The 20994-nt window shown below is 36.4% G+C and overlaps 1 protein-coding gene across 2 annotated transcripts in view; it reads right to left on the reverse strand.

The window, feature by feature from the left end:
- DNAAF4 (dynein axonemal assembly factor 4) overlaps window positions 1–20994 on the reverse strand; it is a 61954-nt gene that overhangs the window by 17609 nt on the left and 23351 nt on the right. For both annotated transcript variants that reach the window (XM_061157208.1, XM_061157209.1), the window contains exons 4-6: window positions 12821–13052; window positions 2148–2293; window positions 733–842 (exon numbers count right to left, since the gene is read on the reverse strand). In XM_061157208.1, the coding sequence (XP_061013191.1) occupies window positions 733–842; window positions 2148–2293; window positions 12821–13052 (488 nt within the window). The remainder of the gene's footprint in view (window positions 1–732; window positions 843–2147; window positions 2294–12820; window positions 13053–20994) is intronic.

Consider the following 20994-nt stretch of genomic DNA (forward strand, 5'->3'; position numbering starts at 1 on the left):
CAAACATACAAAATAAGATATAATAAACAATATCTACAATTGCCTCAAAATATGAACTCAAATTGCCACAGAATGTACCAGAATTCATTATTTTTTATAATTGTCCAAAATTTACAGTCACATATAAATAAATAAAAAGACTGTCTAGACATAAAATGATAATTTATAGACTGGTTTGATATTTTTTTTTTATTAAAGGATAATTGCTTTATAGTGTTGTGTTAGTTTCTGCTGTACAATGAAGTGAATCCGCAATATGTGTATATATATATCCCCTCTCTCTTGAAACTTCCACCCCACCACTCCATCCCACACATCCAGGTCATGACAGAGCAACAAGCTAATCTGATAAGCTTTCAAAGATTGATATGACTAATCAAAGTAATTCTAGTTTTGAAGAACCATGATTTTAAGGGGAGTAGTAGCAAGGACTTATGTCAAACACTGAGTAATTTTAAAAAAGACTTTAATAAGCTGTCCAAAAGATGTTATATTTTTTTCGTTTCCATGACATTTAAATACAAAAGCAAATAAAAATAAGAATCTCATTTAATTGTTACAGGATTTGACTTTTTAAATACAGAGGTGCTACCTACATAATTGGCATACTTATGTTATTTTCTTCCCAACAATCACATTCACACATATGTCAAGATATCTAGAAAATGTTATAAGTACTAATATCTACATAGATTTATAATAAGTCTCATGGCCAGGGTACAAACAACTTACTTTCCTTTGTCCTTCAACCATTCTGGGTTCTTTTCTTCTTCTTTTAAATCACAAAGTTCAGGAATATCAGTATTCATTGCTCTTCGTGCCTCTGCTTGTTTATGTAGCCACTGAAATGAGAATGAGTTTAATGAAGGGCACAAAGGTATTATTTTATTAACCGTTCCTTTTAGATTTCCCATCTTCCTACATAACATGGAAATACTATTTGTTATGTACTGAATGTTTGTGTGCTCCAAAATTCGTATGGTGAAGCCCTAACCACCTGTGATGGTATTTGGAACTATGGCCTTTGGGCGATAATTAAGTTTGGATGAGGTCATGAGGATGAGGCCCCCAAGACAGGATTAGTATCCTTATAAGAGGAGAAAGAAACTAGAGGGCATGCTCTTTTCTCCACCCCACCCCCATATCCTGACCTTTTACTTCTCAGCCTCCAGAACTGTGAGAAATAACTGTCTGTTCTTAGAGCCAGTGAGTCTATATAGTTTGTAATAGTATTCTAAGCAGACTGATATGATATTTGATGATGGTGATTTTAAACTTCAAGCTTTTAAGTTTTTTTTTTTTAATTTCACTAGCTGATTAAGATCAAATATGTAACAATTTCTAGTTCAAACTTTGTCCAAATTTCTGGTAGTTCATGTGAATATTATTTTACTTATCTTGTTTATAATATATATGTATTTTTACATTACAAAAATATATAAATTATTTTTTAAATAATTATAATTTTATAGTTATAGAAATCCTTTTATAAATAATGAAATACATAAATATATTGCTAATATTAAGAAAAAAGTTAATATTTATAAATTGTCATTATGTATTAAGAAACTTCAATTATTTTCACAACTTTTCAACTGAGAGAGGTATCAGTTCATACCTTATAGTAAAAAATAAATAAATAAAAGCAGTTATTAGAATTCTTAGTGCTTATACAACTAAATATATGACATTCAAAATCCTAGAGCTCAGGAATTTATAAATGAAAGATATCAATGCCAAATGTCACATTAGAAATACTTGACATTACTAATTAATTGTAATAATATAGTTATAATAGATTTACAAATCTTTTCTTACCACAACACACATAGTCCCAAAGTTTGCACATCTATTATGGAAAATTATGTATTTAATAAAATAAATGCACATGCAGCAGATTATCTCCTAGAATAAGCAACAACACTGACTACTAAATCAATGTTTTCTCATCAGCATTCTGAGGCTAAAAAAAAATAGATCCTGCAAAATATATTTTTCTCAAAAAGAAATATCAAATTTTTTCATGAAGCCATATCTTTAGTGCAATGAATACTTTAAAAATTCAGATCCAGGAAGTTTCAACATATGAAGTAAAAAATTAAGTATTCTCATTTGTGGTCACTGTAACTAACAGCAAGTGTACCAACCTCCTCTTCTTCTGCTACTTGCGATTCCCGGAGAGCTGTCGGGAATACTCGAGGAGTAAAGCTGATTTTAATACTGCCAACAGAGCGAGGAGCAGGAATACTGTCTTCCTTTAACTTCTCAAAAAATATATTTTCTGAATTTCTCCCTTCAAAAACAATATTAGCAACTAAGTTATTTACCTCTTACTTCCTAGTTAACAATCAGACTTTTAAGGCAATAACCCATTAAAGTTACTTTTAAAATCCTATACAAATAATCCAACCATATTTTCTACAGGAAGGAATGTAAAATTCCTCATTGAAATAATGGGAGCTAATGATCTGTTCTTTAATCAATAACTTCAGCTACTTCTCTGGGGTTCTCTTTGTTAAACCACACAGTGTCTAATTACATTCACTATAGAGGACGGCACTCTTATAACCTATGTCAACTCTATAGGAGGGTACCTAAGCAAAGTCACCACTTTCCATAAGCTCCTATAGCAGTATCTTCTATAGGCTTCCTGGTAATGACAGAAAAGATTTTCAGCTATTAGAGAAAGCTAATGGGAACAGGTGAAGAGTTATGATGAAAAGCTATACATTTGTACAAAGGCAGTTAGATATAATAACTGTTCAGTCAATATAAGAGAAGATATTAATCTATATGTTAGAATATAAACTATATAACTAAAAGGAAGGAAAGGTCCTAACAAATGAAAATATCAAAACTGATCAAAAACGATTTTCTACAAACATGACAGAGAGTTTGTATCTTTGATATAAAATGAACACATATAATTAAGATATAAAATTTCCACTTTAAAGAAAAACTGAAAAGGGCCTGAATTAACATTTCAAAGGGAGGAAAGAGGGGATGGGGAAGAAAGAATAAGGACTCAAATTAGAAAGTAACATCAACAAAAATTTAAACAATTTCTATAGATGGTTGCAGTTGGGAACGCTATCATCCAGTGTCCTATCAATCTTTCCCTCTTTGTTTAAGAGTAGGTGTAGTTATGTGCCAAACCTGACGCAGCAGAATGTGAATATAAGTGGTGTATACAATTTACAGATCACCATTTTACCGGTAAATCCACTTGCAGTGGACATCTTTCCCCATCCCACTGGCTAAAAAACAATGCCAACTGCATTATCCACCTTGGACCCAGAGATGGAAGCCAAATAATGGTACAACAGATGTTGCCCCACCAGCCTGGAAGGCCCTGTGGAACAAAGACATCAATCAGGCTTAGACTGATGACCGTTACATAGTAAGTATTAGATAACATTCAATTTTGATCTTATTTGATCTGTGACTTTGTGTGCTGTGCTGTGCTTAGTCGCTCAATTGTGTCCACTCTTTGTGATCCCAGGGACTGCAGCCTGCCAGGCTCCTCTGTCCAAGGGGATTCTCCAGGCAAGAATACTGGAGTGGGTTGCCATGTCCTCCAGGGGATCGTCCCAATAGAGGGATCAAATCCAGGTCCCCCGCATTGCAGGCAGATTCTTTACCACCTGAGCCTCCAGGGAAGCCCAAGAATACTGGAGTGCATAGCCTATTCTTTCTCCAGGGGATCATTCCAACCCATGAATTGGACTGGGGTCTCCCGCATTGCAGGCAGATTCTTTACCAACTGAGGTAACAGGGAAGCCCAATCTATGACTGGACCTCTTTTTTCAGTAATTGGCTTGAACCTACCTAATACAATGTCTCAAGAATTTTATACCCAGTATACTGCTATTCACGTATGAAGCCAGGAGACATTCCTAGATAATTAAGAACTAAGTAAATATACCATCTAGCCATCTTTTCTGAGTAAATTACTCAAATAAATGTACCAGAACATGGAAAAATAAAATTAAGAACACAGGAGTGGAAAACTTGAGGGTAAAAATGAAAAATGATAGCCTGTTGCTATTGTTGAGTCACTAAGTCATGTCCAACTATCTGTGACCCTATGAACTGCAGCATACCGGGCTTCCCTGTCCTTCACTATCTCCCATAGTTTGCTCAAATTCAAGTCCAATGTGTCAATGATGCCATCCAACCATCTCATCCTCTATTGCCCCTGTCTCCTCTTACCCTCAATCTTTCCCAGCACAGGGTTTTTCCAATGAGTCAGCTCTTTGCATCAGGTGGCCAAAGTATTGGAACTTCAGCTTCAGCATCAGTCCTTCCAGTGAATATTCAGGGTTGATCTCCTTTAGGATTGACTGCTTTGATTTCCTTGCTCTCCAAGGGACTCTCAAGAGTCTTCTCCAGCACCAAAACTCAAAAGTATCAATTCTTCACTGCTCAGCCTTCTTTATGGTCCAGCTCTCACATCAGTACATGACTACCAGAAAAATCACAGCTTTGACTATACAGACCTTTGTCAGCAAAGCGATATCTCTCTTTTTTAATACACTGTTTAGATTTGTCATAGCTTTCCTTCCAAGGAGCAAGCATCTTTTAAATTCATTGCTGGAGTCACCATCCACAGTGATTTGGGAGCCCAAGAAAATAAAATCTGTCACTGCTTCTATTTTCCTCCTTCTATTTACTGTGAAGTGATGGGACCAGATGCCATGACCTCAGTTTTTTTAATGCTGAGTTTTAAGCCAGCTTTTTCACTCTCCTTCTTCACCCTCATCAAGAGGTTTTTTTAGTTTATCTTCACTTTCTGCCACTAGAGTGATATCATCTGCATATTCTCCCAGCACTCTTGATTTAAGCTTGTGATTCACCCAGCCCAGCATTCTGCATGATGTACTCTGCATAGAAGTTAAACAAGCAGGGTGACAGTATACAGCCTTGACATACTCCTTTCCCAACGTGAAACAAGTCAGTTGTTTCACGTCTGGTTCTAACAGTTACTCCTTGATCTGCATACAGTTTTCTCAGGAGGCAGGTGAGGTGGTCTGGTATTCCCATCTCTTTAAGAATTTTCCATAGTTTGTTGTGATCCACACAGTCAAAGGATTTAGTGTAGTCAATGAAGCAGAAGTAGAAGTTTCTCGGGAATTCCCTTGCTCTCTCTATGATCCAATGAAAGCTGGCAATTTGATCTCTTGTTCCTCTACCTTTACGAAATCTAATTTGTACATCTGGAATTTCTCAGTTCACATACTGTTCAAGCCTAGCTTAAAGGATTTTGAACAATACCTTGCTAGGATGTGAAATGAGCACAACTGTATGGTAGTTTGAACATTCTTTGTCATTGCCTTTATTTGGGATTGAAATAGAAACTGACCTTTTCCAGTTCTGTGGTCACTGCTGAGTTTTCCAAATGTGCTGGTATATTGGCTGCAGCACTTTCACAGCATCATATTTTAGGATCTGAAATAGCTCAGCTGTAATTCCATCACCTCCCCTAGCTTTGTTCGTAGTAATGCTTCTTAAGGCCCACTTGACTTCACACTCCAGGATGTCTGGCTCTAGGTGAGTGATCATACCATCATGATTATCTGGGTCATGAAGATCTTCTTTGTATAGTTCTTCTGTGTATTCTTGCCACCTCTTCTTAATATCTTCTGCTTCTGTTAGGCCCATACCATTTCTGTCCTTTATTGTGCCCATCTTTACATGAAATGTTCCCTTGGTATCTCTAATTTTTTTGAAGAGATCTCTAGTCTTTCCTATTGTTTTCCTCTATTTCTTTGTCCTGATTACTGAGGAAGGCTTTCTTATCTCTCCTTGCTATTCTTTGGAACTCTGCATTCAGTTAGGTGTATCTGTCCCTTACTCCTTTGCCTTTCACTTCTCTTCTTTTCTCAGCTATTTATAAGGCCTCCTCAGACAACCACTTTGCCTTCTTGTATTTATTTTTCTTGGGGATGGTTTTGATCACTGCCTCCTGTACAGTGTCATGAACCTCCATCTATAATTCTTCAGGCATTCTGTCTACCAGATATAATCCCTTGCATCTATTTGTCACCTCCACTGTATAATCATAAGGGATTTGATTTAGGCCATACCTGAATGGCCTAGCAGTTTTCCCTACTTTCTTCAATTAAAGCCAGAATTTTACAATAAGGAGCTCAGGATCGGAGCCAGTCAGCTCCAGGTCTTGTTTTTGCTGAGTGTAGAGAGCTTCTCCATGTTCAGCTGCAGAGAATAAAATCAAACTGATTCCAGTATTGACCATCTAGGGATGTCCATGTATAGAGTCATTTCTTGTGTTTTTGGAAGAGGGTGTTTGCTATGACCAGTGTGTTTCCTTGACAAAACTGTTAGCCTTTGCCTTGCTTCATTTTGTATTCCAAGGCCACACCTGCCTATTACTCCATGAATTTCTTGACTTCCTACTTTTGCATTCCAATCCCTAATGATGAAAAGGACATCTTTTTATGGTGTTAGTTCTAGAAGGTCTTCATAAAACTATTCAACTTCAGCTTCTTTGGCATTAGTGGCTGGGGCATAGACTTGGATTACTGCGATCCTGAATGGTTTGCCATGGAAACAAACCAAGATCATTTCTGTTGTTTTTGAGATTGCACCCCAGTACTGCATATTAGACTTTTTTGTTGACCGTGAGGGCTACTCCATTTCTTCTAAGGGATTCTTGCCCACAGTAGTAGGTATAATGGTCATATGAATTAAATTCCCCCATTCCCATCCATTTTAGTTCACTGATTCCTAAGATGTCAATGTTCACTCTTGCCACCTTCTGCTTGACCAGTTTCGATTTACCTTGATTCATGGGCCTGACATTCCAGGTTCCTATGTAATACTGTTCTTTACAGCATCAGACTATACTTTTAATACCAGATACACCCACAACTAAGCATGGCTTCTGCTTTGGTCCAGCCTTTTTATACGTTTGTAAATTTTTTAAAAATTCTCCCTAATAATTGGAGGACAAAAAAATTATGATGGCTTACAAAATATTTGCAACCATATGACAATGAAAAAACAAGATGTCAAGACTTGATGAATGTATTAATGTAGTATTTAAGAGAAAAAAATTACACTTCATATGCATGAATTAAAAGATTCAAAAATTAATGCAAACAAATTATATAAAAAACAGAGAAAACTCAAAGAAATTAGGAGCAGCCAAATAAAAATACACACAGGAATTAATGGAATAGAAAACAAATAAACAAAAAAAGAATCACCAACACCCAAAACTGCTTTCTGGAACAGACTAATAAAATTTGCAAAATGCTGCAATAATTGATTGAGGAAAAATAAAATAGTATTAGGAACAAATATATATTTTTTCAGATTCTTTTACATTATAGGTTACTACAAGACATTGAATACAGTTCCTTGTACTATACAGCAGGTTCCTGTTTTTCTATTTTACAAATGCCACTGGTAAATTGCTTCAGTCATGTCTGACTTTTTGCAAACCCATGGAACATAGCCCACCAGGCTCCTCTGTCCATGGGGTTCTCCAGGCAAGAATACTGGAGTGTGTATTTTACATATAGCAGTATGTATCTGTTAATCCCAAACTCCCCCTTTCCTTCTCCCTCCACCACCCCTCACTAAAAAATTTTAAGAGTATTTCTTATGTGTAGAATCGACAACAAAAAATGGAACTCATAGTTACAGAGAGCAGATTGGTGGCTGTCAGAGATGGGGGTTGGGAGGTGGACAAAATGGGTGATGGTGATCAAAAAGTACAAACTTCTAGTCATAAAATAAACAAGTCCTAGGAATGAAATGTATAGCCTGGTAACTACAGTTAATACACTGTACTTTACATTTGAAAGCTGTTGAGAGTAAATCTTAGAAGGTCTCATAAGAAAAAATACTGTAACTATGTATGGTGCTGGTCAGATTTACTAGATTTACTGTGGTGATCATCTCACAATATATACATGTATTGAAACATTATATTGTACATTTAAAACGTAATAAGTCAGTTATATCCAAATTTTAAAAAAGCCTTTTTTAAAAATTATTTCCTTTCCTGTTTCTCCCTTCTCTCTTCCTAATACTTCTACTATTTGAATGTTGGGACGATGTGGATGCATACTCAGTTGTTTCACCTGTTCTATTTAATTGCATTAACTTATCTGTTTATTCATTGCTGTCTGGCTGCATCAGGTCTCAGTTGTGGCACCCGGGATCTCCGTTGCGCTATGTGGGAGATTTCATTCTGGAGCATGGACTCTGCAGCTTCAGGGTGCAGGCTCCAGAGAGGGCAGGCTTCAGCAGTTGCAGAGTGCAGGTTACCCAGTGGTGGGACACAGGCTCCAGCGCATGTGGGCTCAGTAGCTGCAGCGCCCAGGCTTAGCTGCTCTGCATCAAGTGGGATCTTAGTTCCCCAACCAGGGATTGAACCCGTGTCCCCTGCATTGCAAGACAGATTCTTTACCACGGGACCACAAGAGAAGTCCCATCTTTTCTATTTTAAAATCTCTTTGTCACGTTGTTCTATTTTCTGGAAAAAATTTACTATATTCCAACTATCTTTCTGCATGTTTTATACATTTTAAATTTCCAAACTGATTTTTTGGAAAATTCTTTATTACAGCCTCTTGTTTTTGTTCAAGGGTTAAAATATGTTTTCATCTCTCTGAGGACATTAATTATGGTTCTTTTTAAGTTTTCTTCCATTCCTACTTGTTTCATACCTAGTTGTTCCAAGTTATATTTTTCTGTTTGGTTGTTGACTATCTGTTCATATTAAAAATGCTAAGTATAAATATTCTGACTGGAAGTTCTGTGTACATGAATCTGAAGACTGTTGATGAATAAACTTCAGCATGGTGAATTAGTTGGGCCATTAAAAATGACAAGGCTTTTGCATCCTAGTTGGCTTCGCTGTAGAGGAATTGTTCAATCTGCATCCCAGGTGCACTGGGTTCATGCATATGGCAAAGAGTATAGGACTGAAGGGATTTCTTGAATCAGTATTTAGATTTTCATAGTGCAGACTTTCACTCAATCTCTGTATTTTCAGAGCAGAATCTCACTGAGTCCTCAACTGTACAGAAAGTAAACCTCCAGCTGTCTGCTGTGGCAGGGAAGGAGAACTGGTAAGCAAAGTCTTACACACTTTCAACCAACCTTACTTTCTCCAGACTTAAGCTTGCTCCTACCTTTAGAAGTACCTAGTTCTACCAAGTTCAGAATGGAAAAATCCACGTGCTCTGAAGTCTCATCTTTCCCTCTACAATGCTTTCAGTAGCTTAGCAAATAAGATAGCTCAGCACCGCAAAATTAGTTCAACACAACAGGCTGATACCAATAACTGACTTCAAGAGTTTATCCCTTTTAAACAAAGCTCTTCCTAACAAGACAAGGAAGTCCCCGTAGTCATGTTAACTAATTAATGTTCATTGATTTCACTTTCCCTTATAAAAACAGACATAAAGACCCTCAAATGAAACCACTGGGGGACGGCCTCACTATGTCTGGCCCTAAGCACTACTGTGGAATAATAAGAATTTGAGGAAATCATATACACTTTGATGCTTTCATGCTTAAAAATAACAAACATTTTTTTCCAATTTTATTGAGAAATAATTCATGTACAATAACTGTACTTATTTTAAAGCATATTAAATGAGTTCTGATAGATGTACATACTCATGAAATCACAATCAAGAAAGAAAATCTCTATCATCTCTAACAGCCCCCTATAGATCTGTGCAGTTCATTCCTTCCTTTTTACTCCTGGTTTCAGGCAACCACCAATATGCCCTCTTGTCTTAAAGCAGCAGTTAGGACCTCCAGTATAATGCTGAATGAAGCAGTAAAAAGAGGTTTGCCTTACTCTTCAACCTCAGGGGCAAAATATGCATTATTTCATCAGTAAATAGGATGTTTGCTATAGGTTTTTGTGTAGAAGGCCCTTACCAGATAAAGAAAGTTTCTAGTCCTAATTTTTTAAGCAATTTTTATTATAAATGGGTGTTAGATTTTGTCAGACACCTTTTTGTAATATTTAAACAATCACGTTTTTCCTTTAGTTTAGTTAATTATACTGAGTGATTTTCAAAGGCTAAATCAACCTTGCCTTCCATTAGCCATTTCCAGCAGTCAAAATTCTCTAGGATGCGTGAAAAACAAACACAATTAGAGTGGTTTAATCATACATGGGTTTGTTTTTCTCACTTAACAAGTTTGAAGAAAGATACTCCAGCATGATTTATAAGCTCTCCAATGTCATTAATGTCCTAAGCTCCTCCTTCTTCCCTGTTCCACCACTCTTAATGTATGGCTTACCTCTTAATGATCTCAAGACGATAGCTAATACATTTCCTGGCATAGATCTTCATCTTAGGTAGAAAAAGGAAAGAGGAAGCAAGCAAAAAGGAACTGGGGACACTTATCTTGGAAAAGTAATACTTTTCTATAAATCATTAGCACATTTCTATTTCAAGAGTCAGAGCTATGTCACTTGGCTACATGTCATACAAATGTATGACAAGTGACATACATGTGTCAAGGTGCATACATGTATGTGTGTATGTGTGACACACATATACATACAAGTGGCATGCATATACAAGTGACATACATGTGTCACTTGGCTACAACAGAGTCTGAGGGAGCTGAAGGTGAATTTTGTTTTCCTTTTTTGTTTTTTTTACTAATTTAAAATTACTTTGAAAAATGATTCACTGTTTGATCCTTAATTTTTTTCCATTTTACAATAAAAAATTTCAAATATGTACAAAAGTAGACATGAAAGAATAATCACCATCATGCATTCATAAAATGACTTCAATTATCAACTCATGGCCAACACGACTCATCATTACCTCTATCCACTTTCACATACCACACTATTTTGAAGCAAACTTCAGACATTATATTTTTTAATCAATAAATATTTCAGTAGTCACCTCTACAAGATGAGGACTTTATAAACCTAACTATAATATCATTATCACATGTAAAGAAAAAATGTAATTATTCATTAATTTCTTCAAATATCCAACCAATAGTCAAATTTCCCAGAGTTAAGTTTTTTCAGCTGGACACATTTCTTCTGTTCCCCACCCCCATGACTCTTCTATCAGTGAAAAGGAGAGTACACATTGAGTAGGCAAGCTACAGTACCTGCCACGCCATCTGTATTCCATATATACCACAAAAGTAGCTTGTCTAAAGACTGTTTCTGGGGAAAATAATACAATATGCTTCCTATAGTCAAAATACTATCAAACGAGCATTTTTAGTTAACAGTGACACTGAAACAGTAGTATTAGACTTTTTAGGAGCGACCAAGTTTCCCTCTTCAAGAGGTCTAACTTTACTGACCAATGAGATGTTTGTGAATTTTTTTAAAAGCGGTTATGTACAAATCCCAGCTAACTGAAGATATCTGTATCTACAACAGTATATGTTCCTTGAAGGCACTGGCCACAGGTTTAGTCATAAATGTATATCCTATAACTCCTAGCACAGAGGAGATATGCAGTAAATAAATATCTGTTAAATGAATGAACAAGGTGGAAGAAAGTAACCATATTTGTCAGGTATCTGTAATGACACTATTGAAATAAGGGGGGGGGGGAAGGACTTCTAGAGTAAAACTTAAAAAAAAAAAAAGGTGACATGTATTTTTTCCCTCTACCATGTTTAATTTCCCTTATATCCACAGATTAATTTTTTTAAGCATCTTCAGGATATCTCATACCTATAAAAGTATGTTTGGGGTCCAACAGTATTTAAAAACAATTTGTCTAGCAGTATTTGAAATTTGGAAGGAAATGTTTTCAAATTCTCTAGCTGTATCAATATTTTGCTGAAACGGCATTAAAGGAGATAGCATAGTATTTAACTGGCACATCAATATTAAACCATATAAATATATATAAATTTAATAATGGCTATTACTTAATATTCACTATAAATGACTTTTTAACATGCTAGATCTCATTGTTATAGTAATAAAGACATATAGCCTTTGAAAAGAACACAGGTTTCAGAATCACAGATCTGGGTTCAAATCCTACAGGTTTGCTCATTGGGTAGTTGTTTATCTTTTCAAAACATGTTTTTCCTTTAAAATAAGAAAATAAAACAAAAAAGAATAACAGCACTGACTCCAAGTGCTATTGTGAGAAATCAGTGATACAATCAATAAAATTACCTGGCATACAGTAATCGCACAAGAAATATGAAGTCACTATTGTGTAACATTTTACTACAAAATGTTCCATTTAGTAAACATAAATAAGCCCAAAACAAAGTTTAATATTCTAATATCAGATAAAAACAAACTCTTAGTTTTCAATAAAGAAAAATGTCCTCTCACTTATTTTTTAATATACCAGAATCAAAAGCCAGCAGAGTTCTTATCTGTTTACAACTAAATCTGCTTATGAGTACTTGCTTTCCTGAGTTACATGATTAAAAGACCTTTTAATGAAATTCCTAGTTTCTTATCTCTAAAGAAATAAATGAATATTCCTGGTACTGCTAATTCACTCCAAGTCTTACCGTACCTGAGTTAAACACATAATTAACACTTGCCTAAAAGTCTAAAGAAAGCATGTGAGTAAAAACAATATTGAATCTTGGCTCATTTTATTATGAAAACTTAATTACTTTCTGGAAGAATAAGTCTTTCACCTTATTCTCTGTATTGTAGTACATCATACACTAACATAATGACCTAATACTGTGAACAGATTCTCACACACACACACACACACACACACACACACACACACACACACAATGACATACATACTTCACTAACATGACTCACTTTCCCAGAAACTGTTAATCACCATACCTTTTGTGGCAAGATTTTTAGATGCTGAATTCCCAGTAAGACATTTATGTTTTAATTTTTTTCTCTCTTCTTTCATTTGCTTTTCTTGATGATATAATTTTTCTTCTCTCTGAATTATTTTAAGTTCTTCAGCTTTTCTTTGACATTCTTTCCAGGCTTCCAATTCTTTAGTTGCTTTTATCCGTTCATTTTCTTTCATATCTTCTATTTTTTTCCGCTCTTCCTCTTCAATCTGTAAAAATTAAAATTACCAAATCCTTTAAAACATATAAAAGCAATATTTTAAAAATAAGAAATTCATTACAATAATTAGTTACTTTCACCTCTAAACACCTGTTATTAAAACTGCAGCAATAGTTAGCAATGAATAACGAATTAAAAAGGGAAAGGCAAATGATTTAGTAGAATGCTCAACAACCTGGATGTCACTGAACACATATCTTAGTTTCAGGCTTCCCTGGTAGCTCAGATAGTAAAGAATCTGCCTGCAACACGGGAGACCCAGGTTTGAGCCCTGGGTCAGGAAGATCCCCTGGAGAAGAGAATGGCAACCCACTCCAGTTTTCCTGCCTGTAGAATTCCATGGACAGAGGAGTCTGGCAGGTTACAGTTCATGTGGTCACAGGGTCGGACATGACTGAGTGACTAACACACACACATTGATATGTTCTTGGGCAGTCACTTTCCCTAGCCTCAGTTTACTTGTATGTAAAATATAGGCACACATTCAATTACATGATATGCAAGAGTTTGGTTTAAAAAAAAAAAAGAAGAAAAATCTGTTATTCTGAAAGTTAAGTCACTTGTCCCAAAACCCTTACATACACACAAACATGTATATGCAAACATTTGGCTTTCAAAAATACCAGTCTTTCCTGTCTTAGGACTGAAGTTGCACTGACCTTCATCTGAGGAATGAGGAAATAAGAAGGGATACAGAAAGCAGGAACTAGGGAGTTCATCTCTGGTGGGTGGAAATGTTTGAACTTTGAATCCTGCTGTCAACTATGATTGCTGCTGCTGCTGCTAAGTCACTTCAGTCGTGTCCGACTCTGTGCGACCCCATAGACGGCAGCCCACCAGGCTCCATCGTCCCTGGGATTCTCCAGGGAAGAACACTGGAGTGGGTTGCCATTTCCTTCTCCAATGCATGAAAGTGAAAAGTCAAAGTGAAGTCAACTCAGTTGTGTCCGATTCTTAGCGACCCCATGGACTGCAGCCTACCAGGCTCCTCCGTCCATGGGATTGTCCAGGCAAGAGTACTGGAGTGGGGTGCCATTGCCTTTTCCCAACTATGTTTGCAGTAGCAGTTATTTAAAACTTCCACATGAAAAGCTAAATATCAGACGAATCTGAAAGCAATACATTGCTCAGTTGTGTGCCAACTTTTCTCCCTTTCACAAACTTCATATGGTCAAGTAAAAAAAAAATCTGTGTAACAGAGTAACTGATTAGTATATACGGTTGACTCCACTTTTCTAACTTTCCTATGGTAACAAGTATTTCTCACCTCTATCCTCTAGAGAAGCAGTGTCTAATAGAACTCTTATCAGAGGTAGTAATGTTCTGTACTACCCAGCACATTAGCCACTAGCCACTTGTGGCTAACGAAGCACTGAAAATGTAGCTAGCATGACTGAGGGACTGAACTGTTCATTTTATTTAAGTTTCATTAATGTAAATTTAAATTAAGTTACATTTAAATAGGACATCTGACACAACTCTAGAATGACATGCTGGGAAGAAATTTCTAAGAGGCTGAATTATTTTAGGATATGGAATTAAAACTATAGGTATGAAAACTGTGAAGCACCAAAGAAATATTTGCATGAGTCAATACCCTCCTCTAGAGACAATTTTTTTTTTTTTTTTTTTTTGCCCATTAAACTGTGAAACACTGACATTTAAGTAAATTTCACAGATTACTAACAGAAGCTTCTTGTAATCCCAGAATTGCTTCTTAGACCTAAACTAAGCACACAAGATGCTAACCACTACATGTCCTAAGTTCAGAGAGCTGCAGTGAGCTGTCAACAGGCTGGACCAGGACAAATCTGCACAGGGCAATGAACCAGCATTTACAGACCTCATAACCGGTTATGATGAACAGTCAGTATTAGCTATAGGTAGCCACAACCTAAAGGATGATGACAACTTCTCCTAATTTAGTAATATATTTGCCTTTTGCCCCTTCCTTCCTCCCTGCTGCAACATGTGGAAGAAGGAATAAGTATGTGAAGAGTCAGAACACCTTCACCCCTCATAATCCCTGTTCAGCAAATTTTTCCAAGTTTTATAAACTTGCACAAACTAAGTCTCAGTTACCAAAAACAAGACTGTTGTTACAACCAAAAGTAACAAGAAAGTTCTATTATGCCAAGATGTAGTTAAGGGAAATATGAGTGTGGGCAGCCACACATGCATGCTACTGCTGCTAAGTCACTTCAGTCGTGTCCGACTCTGTGCGACCCCATGGACTGCGGCCTACCAGGCTTCTCCATCCATGGGATTTTCCAGGCAAGAGTACTGGAGTGGGGTGCCATTGCCTTCTCCAGCCACATATGCATATGTACATATAAATATATATGTATATATAATGTATAATAGGCTGAATTACAAACATAAAAGTAGTCCTCAGGGATTAATGGGGAAGAGGAAGAATTACAAAAGGCATCAAAGAACAGGTCACAGAATGAACTGGGATGAAAAGAAAAACATGAAGAAGGTAATACCTTATGATTATGATAAAAAGAAAAGGGAGACTACCTACAGCAAAGAAACAGAGATTGACAAACATTAAATAATCCTTGAAGGTCTTATTTTTTAAAAAATGCAATCGGGGGAACATATCATTTAAAGGAGGAATGTGTGGTAACAGAAAAATTCAGAAAGCTAGAAAAATAATCACCTTACATGAAGAATTGGATTTTAAGTCCCTTGTACTGCTCAAAAAAGGATGCCATATAGTCTGGGATATTAGTTTCATATAGACAGCAAATGTAAGTAACTGAATAATGAGCAGCTTCTAATCAAAATTCCTGAAGAAAGGGAAACCTATAATTATTTCAATCTGGAATGAATCTCTGGTTTATCAAGGTGATGTTCTTTATAAACCAATCTCATTTATGAATTGAAATGCAAAGATAATAAAATACTAGGAAACTGAATCAAGGAAAATATTAAAACTATAATACATCTTAATCAAATATGGTGTTTTTTATTTATGATATTAAGCACTCAAAAGAGAAAAGTAATATGATCTCAGTACATGTCAATACACTAGTTTATACTAAAAAAAATTTTTTTTAGATCAATAAAAGAAGTTACACAATATCATAATTCATGATGAAGCATTAAAAATATTTCCAGTAAAGTCCCTAAGGCCAATATGCCTACTGTTTTACTATTTTCCTGGAGGGCATAACCTACACTACAGAATTTTTTAAATAAATAAATTTTTAAAATTAAAAACTTTAAGAAATACAAACATAGATTATACAGAGATAGAAACATCATTATTTGCAAATAATATCTTAGACTACCTAAAAGAATACAAATAATAAATTGACAAACTATTAGAATGAAAGGGCTCCGCTGGCAGCTCAGCTGGTAAAGAAACCACCTGCAACACAGTACCCCAGTTCAATTCCTGGGTCGGGAAGATCCCCTGGAGAAGAGATAGGCTACCCACTCCAATCAGTATTCTTGGGCTTCCCTGATGACTCACAGTAAAGAATCTGCCTGCAATGCAGGAGACCTGGGTTCGATCCCTGGGTTGGGAAGATCCCCCTGGAGCAGGGCATGGCAACCCACTTCAGTATTCTTGCCTGGAGAGTCCCCATGGACAGAGGAGCCTGGCGGGCTACAGTTCATGGGGTCACAAAGAGTTGGACACGACTAAGTGACTAAGCATAGCACATCAGAATGAAAATATTTCAAGGAGGCAATCACATACAGGATCAACTTACACAAACTCATAAAAACTAACTTTCCTACAAACTGGCAACAATCAGAAAATACAACAAAAAAGGTCATTTCATTAGTAATTGCCATAAAAGCTTTTATAATGCTACAAATAAGCTTAACAAAATATAAGCCAGTCCTGTATGTAAGCTAAATAATTTTCCTGAGGAATATAAAATGTAAATCTGAATAAAGAGAGATAAATGCCGCATTCCTGGAAGGAAACCTCAATATCTTAAATATGTTGATATTCTACAAATTAATTTATAAGTCAATTTAAATCTAATCAAAATAACAAGAGAACTCTTAGGAAGTTTGGTAATAAGTAAATGTGAAATTCATCCACAGCAGAAAACATGCAGGTTTTATGGAAGAATGAAGAGGTTGGCAATTTTCATCCATAAAGATTAGGTATAAAACTAGACAAACTTATCAAAAACAATCAATTCAAGGCATTGGGAATTAACCAAAGGTAGCCTGCAAACTGATAAGTGTTGGATTCAAGAGAAACTGCTAAAGTCACAGGTTAAGAGCTGTGAGAGGCTCTGCCCTTCTGCCTAAGGTTTCTTCCAACCACTCACTCCAGCCAGGATGACAAGACCCACATTTTTACTAACATGAAACTAACAAACAAACAAAAAACCCAGCAGCTTTGTTAGCAAAAACAGTGGACTCATTTCAGGGTGGGGGAGTGAAAACCTGTGGCTTTGGTGGAGAAAAGTAGTAAATTTGGTTGGAAATGAAAAGGGAAAATGCAGCTGAGGTCTGAGGTTGAAGTCCTGGTTAGGGTAAGTGCTTGACTAGTCAGAAAATTAAAAGAAAGAGCATGTAAATTAGAGAGCCATGGAAGGTCTGTAATAAACTCACCATACACCCCTGGTTAAACAGAAAGTGATACATTACTGGGGGATACTTGAGGAAGCCTGGCATAAAACAAAACCAAGGGATACTTGAGAACTTGCTCTAACTTTGAATGTATTCCTAAATCCACATACAGACCAGTCAGCACAGGGGTGAAAGCCTTTCAGGCTGAAGGTATTTACCACCTGTGCACAAGCCATTAGCCAACAAGTAGCTATGCAGACACAGGGAAGACATTTAAGGGAAAAACATAAGAAATTAAAAATAAGAATGAAAAAACTCAGCAGAAATAGCAGTTATTTACCACAAGTGAGTCTAGAGTGACTCCACAGTTAAAGTCCAGGCAAGTTATTAAAAACTAAACTATCAATCAATAAATAATTTTTCAGAACTCAGAATTATTATAATCTACTAAAATGTCTTTCCTGCTGTCTCTGTAAAGAATCTGCCTGCAATGCAAGAGATCGCCTGCAAGGCAGGAGACCTCTGTTTGATCCCTGGGTTGGGAAGATCTCCTGGAGAAGAAAATGGCAACCCACTCTAGTATTCTTGCCTGGGAAATCCCATGGACAGAGGAGCCTAGTGGGCTAGAGTTCATGGGGTAGCAAGAGTTGGACACAACTTAGTGACTAAACCACCAACCACTAAAATGTGTAGTTTCCAACTAAAAATACATCAAGAAATAATTAACAAAAACCTCTCAAATCTAATGAGAACATTACACTTTTCGGGGAATTTCAACCAAGAGTAAAATAAATACAAACAGATACACCTAGATAAAACTTAGTCAAACTACTAAGTTAACCCAAAGGCCAAACAAAAACCGCAAATCTTTAAAGCAGAGGAAAAAAAAGGACTCAACATGTACAAATGAATAATAATACAATTAAAGGCTGATTCTTCATCAGAAACAATGGAAGACAGAAAGCAGCAAAAGACCTATTGTTCAAAGAACAGGCAGAAAGAAATTAAAACTGCAAGTTCTAGATCCTGCAAAAGCATTCTTCATAAATGAAGACGAAATAAGCACATTCCAAGATAAATGAAAACTGAGAGAAACTGTCACAGACCTGCCCGATAAGATACACTAAAGAAGATTCTTCAGGCTGAAAGGAAATGGTACTAAACACTAACTCAGATCTGTAAGCGGGAATGAAGAATATGGGAAATGTGAAATATATGGGTAAGTATAAAAGACAATTCAAATGGATAAACAAAATGTGGTATATACATAATAACAGAACATTATTCAGAATTAAAAAGGAAGAAAATTCTGACACATGCTAAAAAGTAGGTGAACCCTGAAGACATTATGCTAAGTGAAATAAGCCAGGCACAAAAGGACAAATATAATATGATTCCACTTACATGAGATACCTAGAGGAGTAAAATTCACAGAGACAGAAAATAAAATGCTGGTTGCTAGGGGCTTAGAGAAATGGGGAATGGGAAGTTATTATTTAATGGGTACAGAGTTTCAGTTTAGGAAAATAAAAAAAGTTCTGGAAATGGATGGATGGTGATGGTGGCAAAACAATGTGAATGTATGTAATGCGACTGAACTATATATTTATAAATGGTTAAAATGGTAAATTTTATGTTATTTATGTTTTATCCATTAAAAAATTTTTAAACACAATATTTGATCGCTTTTCTTCTCTTTCTTTGAAAACTTGAGATTAAAAAAAAATAATTTTTAAAGTAAAAGTATAACACATATTGTTTATTTATAAAATCCACATACATATACCTATTCATGAATGGCAATAATAGAGAGAAAATGAAGCAGTATAAAGCAAACTTGCTATATTTTACTGGAACTGAGTCAGTGTTAAACTGAAGTAGATCATAGATTGTGATAAGCTAAAGGTGCATATGGCAACTGTTAACAACTTGAATAACCTAAATTTTATAACCATATCATAAAAATTATGTTTATCTATATAGAGTATGTATACACACACACATACACACATATATGTGTAAAGCTAAAAGGTCAACAAAGGAGCTCCAGCTTCCATTCTGACAGGTTAAAAAGTTGTCATTCCTATCCTTGTAACAGAAAAAGATGGACACGCTGAAAAGCTTTTTGGACCCATCAGAGAAGTAAGTCACAGAGAAAACTGCTACTCTGAAACCCAGAGAGACAAGCGTGTCCAGAAAGACACAAAGATCTGCTTGCCTTTTCCAGAAGTGACTGGAGCTACAAACTGGCAAAAACACTTAAACAGTAACTTTGACAAAATGCTGGAGTCCCAGTGTGGCCCGGCATGGCAGTGAGAAACTCTGGGGAGATACAGTCTTGGAGGGTGGCCCCATATTTTTGTGAGCTTTACCATCAGAAACCCAACTAGATTACCATGACTAAGATCTGAATAAGAACTCTGGCAGAAGGTGGGGAAGAATAATCACTGAGAGCCTGCTATACAGTGAAGTAAGTCAGAAAGAGAAAAACAAATATCGCATATTAATAAACATATACGGAATGCGGAAAAATGGTACTGATGAACCTATCTGCAGGGCAGGAACAGAGATGCAGGCACAGAGAAGAGATTGTGGACACAGTGAGGCAGCGGGGAGGACAGGGTGGATGAATTGACAGAGTAGCATTAAAACATACACCATATTATATGTATTAATGAAATAGATAGCTAATGGGAAGCTGACATATAACACAGGAAGCTCAAGGCAGTACTCTGTGACAACCTAGAGGGGTGGGATGGTATGGGGGGTGGGAGGAGGTTCAAGAAGGAAGGGACATAGGTGTACTTATGGTTGATTCACATGGTTGTATGGCAGAAGCCACACAGTATTGTAGAGCAATCATCCTTAAAAAAGAATTTAAAAAAATAATCATGGTGAAATACAGAAATACCAAAACATTCTCCATAACAAAGATAACTCTCCAGGAGAAAGCAGCCTGTCAGAGCTGAAGTCCCTTATCCGCACTGGGAGAAGGGAATTCCTCCCACCCCTGTCCTCTCCAGACTTCCTGTCCCACCTGAAGGGAGGAAAAAACCCACAGTTAGCTGTCAGGCTTCAGGAAAATAGACAGGAACAATGCAGCCGGGAAGAGAACGAGGGCCAGGGGAGAAAAGCTGTATCACTGGAGGAACATGTGTAAAACAGATCACACAACCAAGATACAGGCCCATGAAAAGACTGGGATTTGATGAAAAGATGATAGAATATTTCCACTCCCTTACAATTTACTACCACACCAACAGGGTTCCAGGATAATGACACTGGCTCACAGAAGAAAGAGCTGTATGACAAAGGCTCTCTCTGAGGATGAGTAGATAGAGAAGCCGAAAATCCAAGATTCAAAAGAGAAGTGGAAAAAAAAACCC

The sequence above is a fragment of the Dama dama genome, chromosome 12 (genome assembly GCF_033118175.1).
Source record: "Dama dama isolate Ldn47 chromosome 12, ASM3311817v1, whole genome shotgun sequence".
NCBI classification, from domain to species: Eukaryota; Metazoa; Chordata; class Mammalia; order Artiodactyla; family Cervidae; genus Dama; species Dama dama.